General features: G+C 47.1%; 1 protein-coding gene across 1 annotated transcript in view; it reads left to right on the forward strand.

Moving 5' to 3' along the window:
• kiaa0586 (KIAA0586 ortholog) overlaps positions 1-15,817 on the forward strand; it is an 818,517-nt gene that overhangs the window by 383,087 nt on the left and 419,613 nt on the right. Inside the window, exon 14 of the mRNA XM_038780001.1 lies at positions 12,227-12,299. Coding sequence (XP_038635929.1) covers positions 12,227-12,299 — 73 coding nt within the window. The remainder of the gene's footprint in view (positions 1-12,226; positions 12,300-15,817) is intronic.

Genomic DNA, 15,817 nt, shown 5'->3' on the forward strand with positions numbered 1-15,817 from the left:
TGGTTCGACTTGGATATGGGCTACAGCCCCTTTTATTTTCCCCAAACCGGGCTGGAATACATCTGGGTATCGTCCTAGCACCTCAGTCAACCCTCCAGAAACTGTTTGGAGGATGTGCTGCCACTGCAACCGCAAATGGCGCAACCAGTCCCGACCCAACAGGCTGGGCCCATGGCCGCGCACCACGATAAGTGGGAAACGCCCCTCCTGGCGTCCATAAACAACAGGGGTCATCGTAGTTCCTGCAATGTCCAATGGTTCCCCCGTGTAGGTAGCCAACCTGGCCTGTGTGTTGGTTAATGTAAGGGTCTGTATACCCTGCTTGATGCGGTCGAATGTCCTCTGGGCGATCACGGAGATCTGCGCCAGTGTCCAACTCCATCTCAAGCGGGTGACCATTGACCCGTACTGTCACTTTAATGGGGGCCACACGGGGAGCTGCCACACAATGCAGCTGCAGGCAGTCATCCTCCGTCTCCACGTCCTCGGGTGTAGTCGCTGCAGGTTCATCCAAATGAAAGGTACGGCCCCTGGGCTTGCCCCAGTTTCGGTCGGAACGACGGCGCCTCTGGCACCTTCGGGACTGGCGTCTGCGATGGGGTCGGCGCCTACAATTCAGACACGGATATGGCTCCTCATCCATTGGTTCTGGAGAAGGCTCCCTTCGAGGAGGAATGTCTGACGGCCACTGGCGTCGATCCGGACCTCGCCTCGCCCAAGGTACCTCAGGGGTGCAGGGGGATGCTTTCGGATGGAAGGGTTGTGCCCCAAGGTATGCACCTCCATTCCCTGTAGCTCCTGCACTCCTCGTTCTGCGCTCTCTCGGGACAATACTATTTGAATGGCCTGCTGAAAAGTCAATGTTGGCTCGGCTAACAACTTTCTCTGGGTGGTCACATTGTTAATACCGCAAACCAAACGGTCGCGTAACATTTCTGATAAGGTCTCACCATAGTCATAGTACTCCGCAATCCTGCGTAGCCTGGATAGAAAGTCGGCAAGGGATTCTCCTGGGGTCCTCTCTGCGGTATTAAACCGGTAATGTTGGACTATCGTGGATGGGGTTGGGTTAAAATGTTGCCCCCACTAAGTTCACAAGTTCATCAAACGTTTTGGTGTCCGGCGCAGCTGGGTACGTAAGGCTCCTAATCACCCCAAACGTATGCGGGCCACAGGCGGTGAGCAATATGACCATCTGCCGCTCATTTTCGGTGATATTGTTTGCCCGGAAATAGTAACGCATCCGTTGTGCGTACTGGTTCCAGCTTTCCAGCGCAGCATCAAAAACATCCAAACGTCCATACAGAGGCATGGTGTAATAGAAAACAACTTCCAACCTGTATCCAACAAAAATCCAGGGAGGTGGCTTCAGCAGTGTAGACAGCTATTCACTTTAACCCTCGTCGCCAGTTTTGTGAGGGCCACGAAGAATCCAGCACGAGTCTTCAGGATACCAAGAAATAACATTTATTTACAATAACATACATATACAACAGCAGCAACTTCCCTTGCAGCTCACTCCTCTCTCTCTCGCTTCTAGTTCCAAACTGGCCAGCTCTATGTATGCAGGGAGTCTGCTAATGATTTCTCTGCCCCCCCCCCCCCCCTCATTGGGGAAGCTCATACTCCCACAGGATTGTGGGATTGTCATTAGTCCCCAGCCAATGGTAAGCAGGCAGGTTATAACAGTGGGATAGTCGTAGGAGGAGAGATTGGGGAGACTGGGCCTGTATTCTCTCGAGTTTAGAAGAATGAGTGGTGATCTCATTGAAGTGTACACACGTCTTACTATGCTTGACAGGGTAGATGCAGGAAGTATGTTTACCCTGGCTGGAGGGGTCCAGAACCATAGAACAAAGTCTCAGAACGAAAGGCAGACGCGTGACCATTTAGGATTGAGATGAGGAGGAATTTCCTTCGTCAGCTGGTGGTGAATCTTCGGCATTCTTTATCCCAGTGAGCTGTGCAGGCCCAGTCATTGAGTATATTCAGTTTCAATTCCGCCAGGGCCACTTGGGTTCTGACCTCATTATAGCCTTCGTGTAATCACGGAGCTGAACTCCAAGGGAGAGGTGAGAGTGACTGCTGTTGACATCAAGATAGCATTTGACTAAGTGTGGCATCAAGGGGTCCAGCAAAATTGAAATCAATCGGAATCAAGGGCAATACTCTCACAGGTTGGGGTCATACCTGGCACAAAGGGAGATGATTGTGGTTATTGGAAGCCAGTCATACCAGTCTCAAGGACATCATTGCAGGAGTTCCTCAGGGTAGTATCCTAGGCCCAACCACCTTCAGCTGCTTCAATGACTTCTCCTCCCATCATAAGGTCAGTAGTGGGGGATGTTTGCTGATGATTTCTCAATGTTCAGTCCCACTCTTGACTCTGATACAAAATATGTCTTGTCCATATACAGCAAGACCTGGACGACAAGCAGGCTTGGGCTGTTAAGTGTCAAGTAACATTCACATCAGACAAAGACCAGACAATGCCCATCTCCAACAAGAGAGAAACCAACCATCGTCCATTGATATTCAATGGTATTACTATTGCAGAATCGGTAAGAAGTCTTACAACACCAGGTTAAAGTCCAACAGGTTTGTTTCAAACACGAGCTTTCGGAGCACGGCTCCTTCTTCAGGTGAATGGAAAGGCTTGTTCCAGAAATGTTTATATAGACACAGTCAGAGATGCCCCGGAATGCGAGCACCTGCAGGCAATCAAATCATCAAAGATGCAGAGACTACACGATGACATCAATAAGTTCCATCCCACCATCAAACTCACCATGGACTATTCTCCAAATTCAGTTCCATTCTTGGACACACTCGTCTCCATCAAGGACGGTCACCTCAGCACCTCGCTTTACCGCAAGCCCACAGATAATCTCACGATGCTCCACTTCTCCAGCTTTCACCCGAAACACATTAAAGAAGCCATCCCCTATGGACAAGCCCTCCGTATACACAGGATCTGCTCAGACAAGGAGGAGCGCAACAGACACCTACAGATGCTGAAAGATGCCCTCGTACGAACGGGATATGGCGCTCGACTCATTGATCGACAGTTCCACCGCGCCACAGCAAAAAACCGCACCGACCTCCTCAGAAGACAAACACGGGACACCACTGACAGAGTACCCTTCGTCGTCCAGTACTTTCCTGGGGCGGAGAAACTACGACATCTTCTTCGCAGCCTCCAACACATCATCAGCGAGGATGGACATCTTGCCAAGGTCATCCCCACACCCCCACTACTGGCCTTCAAACAACCGCGCAACCTCAAACAAACCATTGTTTGCAGCAAATTACCCAGCCTTCAGAACAGCAACCACAACACCACAAAACCCTGCCAGGGTAATCTCTGCAAGACATGCCAGATCATCGACATGGACACCACCATTACACGTGGAAACACCACCCACCAGGTACGCGGCGCATACTCGTGCGACTCGACCAATGTAGTCTACCTCATACGCTGCAGGAAAGGATGTCCCGAAGCGTGGTACATTGGCGAGACCATGCAGACACTGCGACAACGAATAAACGGGCATCGTGCGACTATCAACAGGCAGGACTGTTCCCTTCCAGTTGGGGAACACTTCAGCAGTCAAGGACATTCAGCCTCTGATCTCCGGGTCAGCATTCTACAAGGAGGCCTTCAGGAGACGCGACAACGCAAAATTGCTGAGCAAAAACTTATAGCTAAGTTCCGCACGCATGAATGCGGACTCAACCGGGATCTGGGATTCATGTCGCATTACATTCGGCCCCCACCAACAAGCCTGGACTTGCAGAGGCCTACCGACTGAACTGGCTTGGGACAATTCACACCTCTTTAACCTGGAGTTACCTCTCTCTCTGCATCTTTGATGATTTGATTGCCTGCAGGTGCTCGCATTCCGGGGCATCTCTGACTGTGTCTATATAAACATTTCTGGAACAAGCCTTTCCATTCACCTGAAGAAGGAGCCGTGCTCCGAAAGCTCGTGTTTGAAACAAACCTGTTGGACTTTAACCTGGTGTTGTAAGACTTCTTACTGTGCTCACCCCAGTCCAACGCCGGCATCTCCACATTATTGCAGAATCAACACTCTGAGGGTTACCATTGACCAGAAACTGAACTGGACCAGCGATATACATACTGTGGTTCATAGAGTAGGTCGGAGGCTGGGAATTCTGTTGTGAGTAACTCGCGTCCAGACTTCCAAAAGCCTGTTCACCATCTACAGGGCACAAGTCAGGAGTGTGATGGAATACTTGCATAGATGAATGCCGTTCCATCAACGCTCAGGAAGCACAACACCATCCAAGACAAAGCAGCGCACTTGATTGGCACCCCATCCACCCCCTTAAACATTCACTTTCTCCATTACTGATGACAGCCATGTGTACTATATACAAGATGCACTTCAGCAACTCATCAAGCCTCCTTCCACAGCATTTTATAAACCTGTGACCTCTACCACCTAGAAGGACAGATGATTGGGTACACCATCACCTGAAAGTTCCCCTCCAAGCCACACGCCATCGTGACTTGGAACTGTATTGCCTTTCTTTCCCTGTCACTGGGCAATATACTACAAGCCCCTTCCAAACAGCACTGTAGATGCACTTATACCTCAAAGATTTTAAGCTTAAGTTGAAGAAAGTGGCTCGCCACCCACTCCATGAGGGTAATTAGGGACGGGGAACCAATGCTGGCCTAGTCAGTAACACCGACATCCTATGAAAGAATGAATTAAAAATTACCATATGATTGTTATATTGCTGCTGGTGTATACCTGTTCATTTTATTTAAAAAGAGTTAAAGGTTGGGCTTGATTCTCCATTTGGAAGACCCTCGGCAGGATTCTGGGTAGCCCGATGCTGAAATCGTGTTCGGCGATCGGCCAGAGAATGGACTGCGATGCCGAAATTGGGGCCGGCGGCGGTTTGACCCCGGTCCGCCATGTTGCACCCCTCCAAAATGGCATCCTCCAAAATCGTGATGCACTGTTGCTCGTTCTGGGTGAGTGTGCTTAACACTCAATCTGGCTCTGTTTCGTTACTTAGCTCTGGAGTCGCCAGGTATCGTTAAGATACCACAAGTTTCAAGGTCAAGTTCAAAGCAATAAAACCATACACCAATTAGTAAGTTCAAACAAGACACGTTTATTATATTACAGTAATCTACTAATCATGCATATAAAACTATAAGACTAGACTAATCCTACCACTACTAGGCCAAATACTTATCTGGATAAGGGGACTGCCGGATCAGGGAACAACGGCTTCTAGCTTTGTCCAGGGTCCGCAGGCTTCCAGTGGTTGTGGTCTAAAGGGGTCAGGAGTGTCTATTCCCGTAGCATGCGTTGTGACTTACTTTCTGGCAGCTTCTGCTCAGACCTCTCCTGCACAAGGTTCTTCTGCTGCAACGGTGTTCTGCTGGGAGAGCTAGCTGGTCAAGGAGAGGCTGACAGAGAGAGAGAGCTGGGGTCGCGTTCTCTGTCTTGTACTCCTCTCAGGGTCTTGTGCCCACCTGGGCGGACCCTCTATACTCTTGTAATCGATTGGGTCTCTTCCCAATCGATTGATTTGAATTCCCCAATAGCGGGCAGTTGCTCGATCACTGGAGCGGTTCTTGGGACTCATTGTTTTGGGCTTCTTTGGCGCCGAAAAGTCTGGCCTTCCATACAATGTTTCAATTAGTGTTAACTTGTGTCTTTTGTGCCTGGGGATCGCCTGGTATCGCCTCATTAATATGCTAACTGTTTCTTTTCATAGCGCTGTATGGTTTCAGCAACAGCCAAACTGGTTTCTGTAGCAGTCCAAATACAAGCACTCTGCAAGCTGCTTCCTTTACAACATGTCCAATTTTCCCTGCATTCCTTGCAATCTTCCATTTTGTGTTTGGGCAGTGGTCACCCCAGGTGGCTACAGCACGCCCTGCGCCGATTCAGCTTCGTTAGCGCATCATCAGCCAGCCCACCCGCAGTGCTCCGTCCCCGATGGGCTGAGTTCCCGACATTGCGGGACACGTGTGGTCTGAGCTGGTGTGCCAGCTGTGGACTATGTCCAGTGCCACCACGCCCGGTGGGGATTCGTGCCGCTGGCCGGGGGGGACATCTCATAGGGCTAGGGGGACTGGTGGGGGGTGGCCAGGGGGTGGCTGTGGGTTTGCGGTTTACGTGTTAGGTTATGCTTACGGCCGGCGCCATGTAGTACGGTGCGACCAGTGCAGCTCGTCTGCTCTGCGCATGTGCGGCCCGGGACCCAGCCATTCTCTGGCCGTTTTCTGCCCGATCCTCGGGTGTTTCATGCGTTGCCGGTGGTAGCCCCTCACTTGTCCTGGAATCCGTGAGGGGTTTGCGCCAATTTGCCAGTCCTGAAACACCACAGGGCCCATGCCAGCGTCGATCCTGAGCCGCAGAAACGGTGAATTCCGCCCCCTGTTTTCCCACCGGCGCTGAATTGCTTCAGATTTGCGCTGGGAGCGGTGCTCGAAGTGATTCACTCTCCCTTGCCATGCAAATTTATGCATGGTGGGGAATGCAAAGGATCCTTTCCGACTCCCGTTATCAGGCTGCAGCGCCGGCCCTAGGGTTGCTGGCGCCCCGGGCAAGCTGAACTTCGGCGCCCTTGGGGGGGTGGGGGGGGGCGGGGCCGAGGGGGGGGCGGGGCCGAGGGGGGGGGCAGACCCGAGAGGGGGGTGGGGGGGGCGGACCCGCGGGGGGGGGCGGACCCGGGGGGGTGGCCCTGGGGAAGGCGGCCACCGCGGGGGAGGGCGGCCACCGCGCATGCGCTGGTTGGCACCGGCCCAACTGCGCATGCGCGGGACCCGAGTCTCTGGCGCCCCCTAGCACATGGCGCCCCGGGCGACTGCCCGAGTTGCCGGTGCCTTGAGCCGGCCCTGTCAGGCTGCCATTTTGAGCAGGGGGTCCTTATCAGACCTAGCAGCCAGCCCTCTCTCCCTCACAATGCAAATCCTGGCACCCCTCCCCCACTGACAAGCAGGGACATTCCCCCCCCCCCCTCCCCCACAGAGAAATTGCTGGGTCACCCCATCCCAAAGCACACATGCTTGAGGGTGACCCGATGCCCCCATATCTGAGACCCCCCATATCAGAGACGCCCCCTCTATAACAAGGACCCCCTCCCCATATCAGAGACCCCACCCCCATATCAGATACCCCACATATCAGAGACCCCACATATCAGAGACACTCTCATATCAGAGGCCCCACATATCAGAGGCCCCACATATCAGAGGCCCCACATAACAGAGGCCCCACATAACGGAGGCCCCACATAACGGAGGCCCCACATAACGGAGGCCCCACATAACGGAGGCCCCACATAACGGAGGCCCCACATAACGGAGGCCCCACATAACGGAGGCCCCACATAACGGAGGCCCCACATAACGGAGGCCCCACATAACGGAGGCCCCACATAACGGAGGCCCCACATAACGGAGGCCCCACATAACGGAGGCCCCACATAACGGAGGCCCCACATAACGGAGGCCCCACATAACGGAGGCCCCACATAACGGAGGCTCCACATAACAGAGGCCCCCGCCCCATAGCAGAGACCCCCATAAGAGATTAACATCTAGCTCTCATTGACAGCTTCGGCCCACATCAAAGGCAGTCCAGTGCTTTCTGCTGAGAAAAAGAGGCAGTAAAGAGACTATTTGGGCATCCTAAGATACTAGATAGTATACTGAAACCATTTTAAAACTTACACCATTATACTGGAGAAGTTGAATTCTTCAATTAAGATTATGGAATTGCCATGTGTAACAGATATTACAAGGACACATTGTGTCTCTAAGAAGCCAGTTTTCAGGCAGAGAAACTGCATATGTTATAATTCAAGGTCTATTCTACATTGTGTAACAAGGTACCATTGTGATGGCCCCAGTAAGCCTGCTGATAGCAAAAGGGAGATGATTTAATGGCTACATCCAGATATCAGACCACCAATATCACTAATTGCATGATGTCATTCGAGCCTTTGTAATGATTGGGTAGTTTAATTAAGCATGCAGACCTTTAATGTGACTGGTTAATTATTTTCATATACCATGCATGATGTAACCCTAATCGATAGTCATAATTGGACCTAGAGAACAATTAACAAATGATTGGTATATGCTAATTTCTTGTAATCGAATCTCAAAGTATAAGTGTCTGTGCCATTCTTGAATCTGGGCTTTTGGTGTCCTAATCAGTATGCCAAAAGTCCTCGCTATAGCTTGTAAATAAAGACTAGTTTTTAGATCCGAGGGTCTTCATCTGGTGTCTCATGAGCGTGAACTACAGTTGAATAGCTGTATAAGATTTTCCTCAACAGGAAGTGAAGGCACTTAACTCCTAGATGTGTATAAACGTTGAGGTTGGATTTAAAGCAGGGATCTTGAGAGGCATTCAAGCGTGAAGGGAAATGAAAATAAACAATCCAGCTATTATCCTGTTAATTGCAGCCTGCAAAAAGCTTTTTTCTCTCTGTGAAAGTGAATAGAAGGCTTGCAGATTAAAGGATCTTGGGGGGATTGAAGCCTTGTGATGTGGTTTTTGGTTTTCTATGATGTTACAGCTGCTGCTACACCTTTATCTGAGGCAGCAGGTGTAAGGGATATTGGAGTGAAAAAGCAGTGATTTTTCATTCTTTCTGCCTGGACTGCTCTTTAGTTTCCAGGCAAGGGAGACTGATGGGGGTGGAGGTGGGGGGTCTCTGATGGTGAGCTCTGGTGGGGGGATCTGACGGGGGCGGGGGTTTGGTGAGGTCTCTGGTGGGGGTGTCTGATCAGGTGACGGGGTGGTTGGGCAGGATTTGTTTTGTGGGGGGTTGAGGGGGCTCTCTAATGGACTTTGGGGACACCTATGTTAAATCCTGACCCCATTGGCCACCAAGAGGTCCACTGCATCAGCACCACACTGGCAAATATTTGCACCAATCCACACCTGTGTGGGAGCATCATGGAGGCGTGGAGAATCCGGTATCCAGCCCGGACCCCATTTGCATCCTCCTGCAAACATCGATGCCACCGCCAGTGGGGGACCGGAACATCGGAAGGCACCAATCCTGTTTTTTGCCCGGCACAAAATTGCCCACCGTATCAGGATCTGTGAGCGGCAGAGAACCCCCCCTCAGTATCTTAAAATTTGTTGACTATTTATCCCTCTGCATGCTGCTATACTTGTGATTGTGGCTACATTGATGTGAGGAGGATTCTAGTGAAGCTGAGAGCTGTTCATTAGATTTATTGCTGCCCAAAAATTGAATGGTAAATCGTACCCAGACAATGTGTGTAATTCCACGTAGATGTTCATAGCAGCATTGACAGAGGGCAACCTCGTCAGTGCAATTACTGGACAAGGAAGAGAGAAACTTGATGTTGTCGTTTTAATAACTGTGCAGTTGATCATTGTTGGAAGATCAAATTAATGATTGTACCTGATTTTAAAAAAACGAAATAAACCTTTGTGTCCTGAAAATTGTCGATAAATCACTTCCTTTTCTTGTTAATTTTAATTTTTCTTGACTGCACATGTGCCAGGTGGCATGGAATTAGACGCTGGGTAGAAATCCATTTTTAATATAAATTATAAAGTCTGACATGAAATGCTGATGTAATTTCCTGCTGTACTGCATTTTCATGAAGCAAACCTTCCTCAGAGACTGTATTTAGAGCAGATGCACCCCCAGCTAGGTTGCCAAAGCATGCAATGCACGCAAATGTTTATCCACTGCTTCTGCTGCTTAGTGACCTCAGCTCAGCTACCTCTTAAGATAATTTCCTGAACACAAAAAACATCTAGCACAGTACAAAATAGAACCTAAACTGGATTCAGTGTTTAGCGTGAATAAAAATTATAATCAGGGGTGCATGGTTAGTTGAACAACCTACCTGGCAATTTTTCACATCTGTCGAAGAAACCATTAATGTTTTTTGTCTGGTCTGATGTTGGAGTTCAAATACATTCCTGAGAAAACATGTATTACTTAAAGGCTGCCAAGAGTAGATCAAAGATTTATTGTACTGTACAAAGTACAGTAACCTTAAATTCTCTCCCAAGCAGGAAAAATAAGGCCATGTATTGTATTTTACTTCTGTCCAGATTAGTTCATTACCATGCCTTTGCTGTAATTTGAATAGGTCACTTTGACTTGCAACAATTTATTGATATAAGCGTCGTTGTTAGTTTCAGCTGCAAGTCTATCAGATTCTTCTTTGTGTTAGTAGTTGGGCTGATGCCAATATTCTTGTTAGATATTGCTGCCCATTTTCAGAAACCCTGAAGTCAATAATTGGCGTGACAAAGTTTGCTGTTTAAAAATAACTCCTATTCAGACATTCTGCTCATTTTAGACATGTGTACCAGGCCATCTGCAATTTTAGGCCATTCTATTGGGATGACATTGGGGAATAAATATGGTATTATCAGAAACTCTGTTTAAACTTCCTAACATGCGGTTTGTTCCATAGACTACTGATAACCGATCCCCAGAGAAAAGAATCTGTGGAATTGCACACATTTTGAACTGCTGTTGGTAGTCGGATTTCACTGCTTTAAATTATCAGGGAAATGCAATGATAATAACAAGAGAATAAGGTCAAATGCCAGATTAGAACTCTGATGCTAAAATAATATTTGGGAAAGGTGAACCTGAGACAAATGACTTGTCTGGGTTTAGAAAGATTATGGCTGGGTCAGAGGCAAAATTTAGCAATACATTGCTAAACAAGAACCTGCATCCGGAACAGATGCCTTGCCAAGTAACCTTGCTGAGCCAGACAGGACCAGCATGCAGTCTTTCATCTGTTTATAAGACTTGGGCCAATCAGAATCCTGCTGTCCGTAAAGAGGCCAGAAAGGATAGCTGTGGAATTCAGTTCAACAGTTAGAAGTAAAACAGTTACGTAGAATAATCCCCTGCTGACTTTTATAAATTTCTCTTTGGGTGCCCTCTTTCGTCAGAAAATATAAAAATGCATTTCCTTTGTCCTTCTTGCCAGACCTATCTGAATGCATTCAGTTCCGCAGTAATCTGGCAGCTAACTGAACACTTTAACATGTGGAAATAATTTAGCTTGATTCTGCTGTCAGAAATCAAAAAGTCATAGTTGTTGAATAAGTGTTTTCCTGGTTTATGCATTTGCACAAAGTCACAGATGCAGATCATTTCTGTCTTTAAAATTAGCGAGCGAAAATCCCCGTCTTTGATTACCTATTGTAGATGTCGAATATTTTGCTGTTGCCCTGTAATGTTTTTGTGAAATGGAAGCCGTATGCAATTAATAAAATGTCATGTTGGGATTGTAGACTGAGAAGAAATTTCCATGTGAGGAACAATTTGGCAAATATTATGCAGTTTACCAATTCAAAATAATTTGACCAGTCCAATAGCCATTGTGAAAGAAAGAATGAATTTACACTGATACAACACCTTTTGCTTCCTTGGGCATCCTGAATATTTCAACGCCAATGAAATAGGGTGACTTCTGTAATATAAGAATGTGTAGCAGCCAATTTATACACAGCATGATACCACAAACAACAATGAGATGAATGACTTAATAATCCATTATGGTAGTGTTGGTTCAGGGATAGACATTGATCAGGGCAGCAGAATAACTCATCCCCTGTGCAACCACTCCCCAACACCCCACCCAACTCCCCCACACACTCACATCCCTCCACTCTTTGAATAATGGCTTCTCATCTGGAAACCAGCACCTCGGGGAACACATGGCCCTCAATACTGCACTTATGAAGCCAACTGAATTAATTTTGCAAGTTTGTGCAATGGGACTTGACCCCTCGGCCATCTGGCTCAGAGTTGATGCAGCCAGTGAGCTGAAGCAAACCCTGAAAAATGTGTTGCCCTCTCAATTCTGATCTTGCACAGTTACATTCAGCGCAAAATTGCCTCTTAATTTATATTTCTACAAAGGGAGTCGCACAATATATCCGTGCTGCTTTGAAGTTCAAAGTGATTTTCAAACGCAACAATAGCTCTGGTTGAAATGCTACTAAGAACTGAAACTGTACAATGCTGTTTAATTTGTAGGAAAAAAAATCATTAAGAGGCGATTCACAAATTGGGTGGAAATGGCAATAGTAACTATATAACCTTCATGCACTTCTAAATTATTATTTGAACAGATGGACAAATTAGACATAGAAATGACTGATATCAGAGATTAATAATAATTAATTGAATTATATTTCAGCGATGAAGCTGAGAAAATGCGTATTGGGAAAACTGTTGATGCCTGGATCACTGTTATTAACCAGGACATACAGGTATGCCGAGAGAAAATGTTGCAAATCGTCTATAATTAACGTACACTAATTGAATATTCAACTGAGTATTTGTTTAGATTTGATCTGAAAATGAATTGCTGTTGGCCTTTGAAATATTTTTCCAAGAACTTTTGGGAAGACCAGGTGAAATAATTTTCAGGTTTGTGATTAGCAATGATTATATGATGCTGCATACATTGTCCTTTTACTTGGCACTGCTATGTAAACAATTGTAAAGCAGTGATGTGTAGACAATTGTGTTACATAATTAGGTAATTTTAAATAATGAATATTATTATATTAGATAATATGAATTTCTTTTTGAATCTAATCAAATTAAGCTGGGAAGAAGACGTACAGCATGATGGATCGGAATAATAACTGCTCCAGGTCCGATTTGGCAATGCTTTTATTAGCACTAAGGATTCCAACTGTGCCAGCCTTATTCATGTACACTAATGGTCTCAGACCAGTGTCCCCAGTATAAAGGAGGTTGCCTGGAGCGAATGTGATACCCCAGATCCTGCAAAATAGTTTTGGTTATCGGCCTCTGATCTGACTGCTATCTGTTGAATTGTACTGTCTGACAAATGACTACCAAATTTGCTGACATAAATTACTTTTCAGTGCAATAATAATTAGCAAGTATTTCTTTTTAAATCAGAGGCATATAAAGGCCTGATGTGTAAACAATTGTTTGTTGCTGTCGAGTTGTTTCACTTTGTGCTGTTTAGGCTGGATGTTGTTTACTTGTAGTTGATGGGCACGATCTAACCAAAAGGTCGTCATGGGTGGGATTAGCGAGGTTGTTCCTGGCGCTACCCACTATCTGACAACACTGTTGCCATTTCGGGTCCCGGCGGGGAGCGCCTCCCCTCCCCAAGGCGGCAGTTAACATCATTTCTTGCACTGCCGAGCTCCTCAGTGCAAGAGGAGATTGGGATGCCATTTTTATGCGGCACCCTGATCTCTTAACCCCCCCCCCTCCCCTGAACCCCACGTCACAAAGGAACCCCCAGGTCTGATCTCAATGCGGGCAAAATGCCAGCCTGGCACCTCGGCACTGGCACCCTGCCAATGCACCTGCCAGCCTGGCAGTACTACCTGGGCACCATGGCAGGGTCAGGCTGGCACCCTGTCCAGAGCCCGACCAACCCAGGGGCCTCCAGTCACCTAGGGGACCTTCCAAGTGTCGTTCCGCCTAGTCCCCGTTTGTGTGGACCAGTACTGAACAGTGCTTGGCTGCAGTCTCCTTGCTGTGGCTGTTAGATGAAGGGCGGTCTTCCATCTGGCGTGAGCATAGTTAAAGTGCTTTAAAAAGCATAGTTAAGGTGCTTTTAAACTCTTTTAACTATGAAAGTCTGGGTCCCACCCATTGCAAGCAAGATCCAGATCGCAACATCTTGCAAGGTGTTGTTAGATCTTGTGTGTGTAAGGACTGTCGGGAAACCAAGGAGAGGCTGATTTTGGCAGGACGCGGCCAATGGATCATATCCGATGTCACTGAATTCGAGTCATACCTAAGCTACTTTTCTATTTATTTCACTGGGATGCTTTCACTGGGTGTTTGCCAAAGAGTGAATCTTGCTCTGTAGGTGGCAAATCAAAAGCTGCCAGAGTCACTGAATCTAATTTTAAAAATATCAGTAATGCCAGGTGGACAGACAGCATACTGACACCAATGTAAAAGCAGCTTCAGTCTCAACGCACAAGCGCTAGTTTCAGTGCCATCTGCCTTATGAGTTTTATTCTGATGTGTGCTCAAACGTTTTGTGCTCATAATACCCAGAAACTACTCTTTATATATCCGTTGCTCTTTTTCCTCAAGTATTCCAAAATTTTGAAAAGCAGTTTGCATTAAACAGGATGTCATATAAATAATGAATAAAAACAAAGCAAAGTTGGCCATTCAGCATTGCAAATACAAAGGTTAATTAACATTTGAGCAGAGACCTTTTTATTGAGCTGATCTGCATTGAAAACATCAGCCTGACTGCGTGAGATATCGCAATTGTATCATTGTTACTGTTCTCATCTTTAATGTCATTGAAGTTTCACAGAGATACCAATAAAATTGATATGTCACACATTTAAAGTATCACATACTTTGTTATGTGTGGACTGCATGCAAAATGAATGGAAGCAGCAACATCACGGCAGGAGGCCCTCAGAGTAGAGTCCTTGGCCCAAGCATCTTCAGCTGCTTCCATGATAAGGTCAGAAGTGGGGATGTTCCATGATGACTACACAATGTTCAGCACCATGCGTGACTCCTCAGATACTGAAGCAGTCCATGTCCAAATGCAGCAAGACTTGGACAATATCCAGGTTTGGCCTGACAAGTGGCAAGTAACATTTGCACAACACTAATGCCAGGCAATGACCATCGCCACAAAGAGAGGATTTAACCACCGCCCCTTGACATTTAACGGCAGTGCCATTGCTGAATCCCTTATCTATCAGCAACCTGGGGGTTATCATTGATCGGAAACTGAACCGGACTAGCCATATAAATACTGTGGCTACCAGGGCAGGTCAAAGGCTAGGAATCCTGAGGCGAGTAACTTGCCTCCTGACTCCGCAAAGCCTGTCTGCCATTTACAAGGCACAAGGGGCTGGTTTAGCTTAATGGGCTAAATAGCTGGCCTGCAATGCAGAACAATGCCAGCAGCGTGGGTTCAATTCCCGTACTGGCCTCCCCAAACAGGCGCCAGAATGTGCAACTAGGGCTTTTCACAGTAACTTCATTGAAGCCTACTTGTGACAATAAGCAATTATTATTATTAAGTTAGGAGTGTAATGCAATAGTCCCCACTTGCCTGGATGAGTGCAGCTCCAACAACACTCAAGAAACTCAACACCATCCAGGACAATCCTTCCACCACCAATCAACGGTGGTATGCCATGTACAAGATACACTGCAGGAACTCACTAATGTTCCTTAGGCAGCACCTTCCAAACTGACAACCACTGCCATCCAGAAGGATAAGTTCAGCAGATACCTGGGAACACCATCATCTGGAGGTTCCGCTCCAAGTCATTCGCCAGCCTGACTTGGAAATATATCACCGTTCTTTCACTGTCGCTGGGTTAAAATCCTCAAACTCACTCCCAGCAGCACAGTGGGTGTACCTACACCTTAGGGACTGCAGTGGTCAGGAAGGCAACTTACCACCACTTTCTGAAGGACAATTAGTGATGGACAATAAATGCTGACCTAGCCAGCGACGCCCACATCTGTAAATGAGTTTTAAAAAAGCAGAACAGATTTTTTTGCTGCATCACCATTGAATAGTCCTCACCAAAATGTTAACCTGCCTTTTCTGTTTCCAATCCTGATGAATCTGCTTTTATTTCAAAATTTCATCCATGTTAAGCTTTTCTTTGTAAAACTCAAACCTGAATGATACAGACAGCAATGGCAGTCACTAACAATAAAATTGTGGGAAGGAGCCCTCTCTCCTCTTTTTCTAATGTGTGAAAATAACAGAGCAGCATTGATTCTTTGCATCGCTACC

This window comes from Scyliorhinus canicula, chromosome 2, assembly GCF_902713615.1.
Source record: "Scyliorhinus canicula chromosome 2, sScyCan1.1, whole genome shotgun sequence".
NCBI classification, from domain to species: domain Eukaryota; kingdom Metazoa; phylum Chordata; class Chondrichthyes; order Carcharhiniformes; family Scyliorhinidae; genus Scyliorhinus; species Scyliorhinus canicula.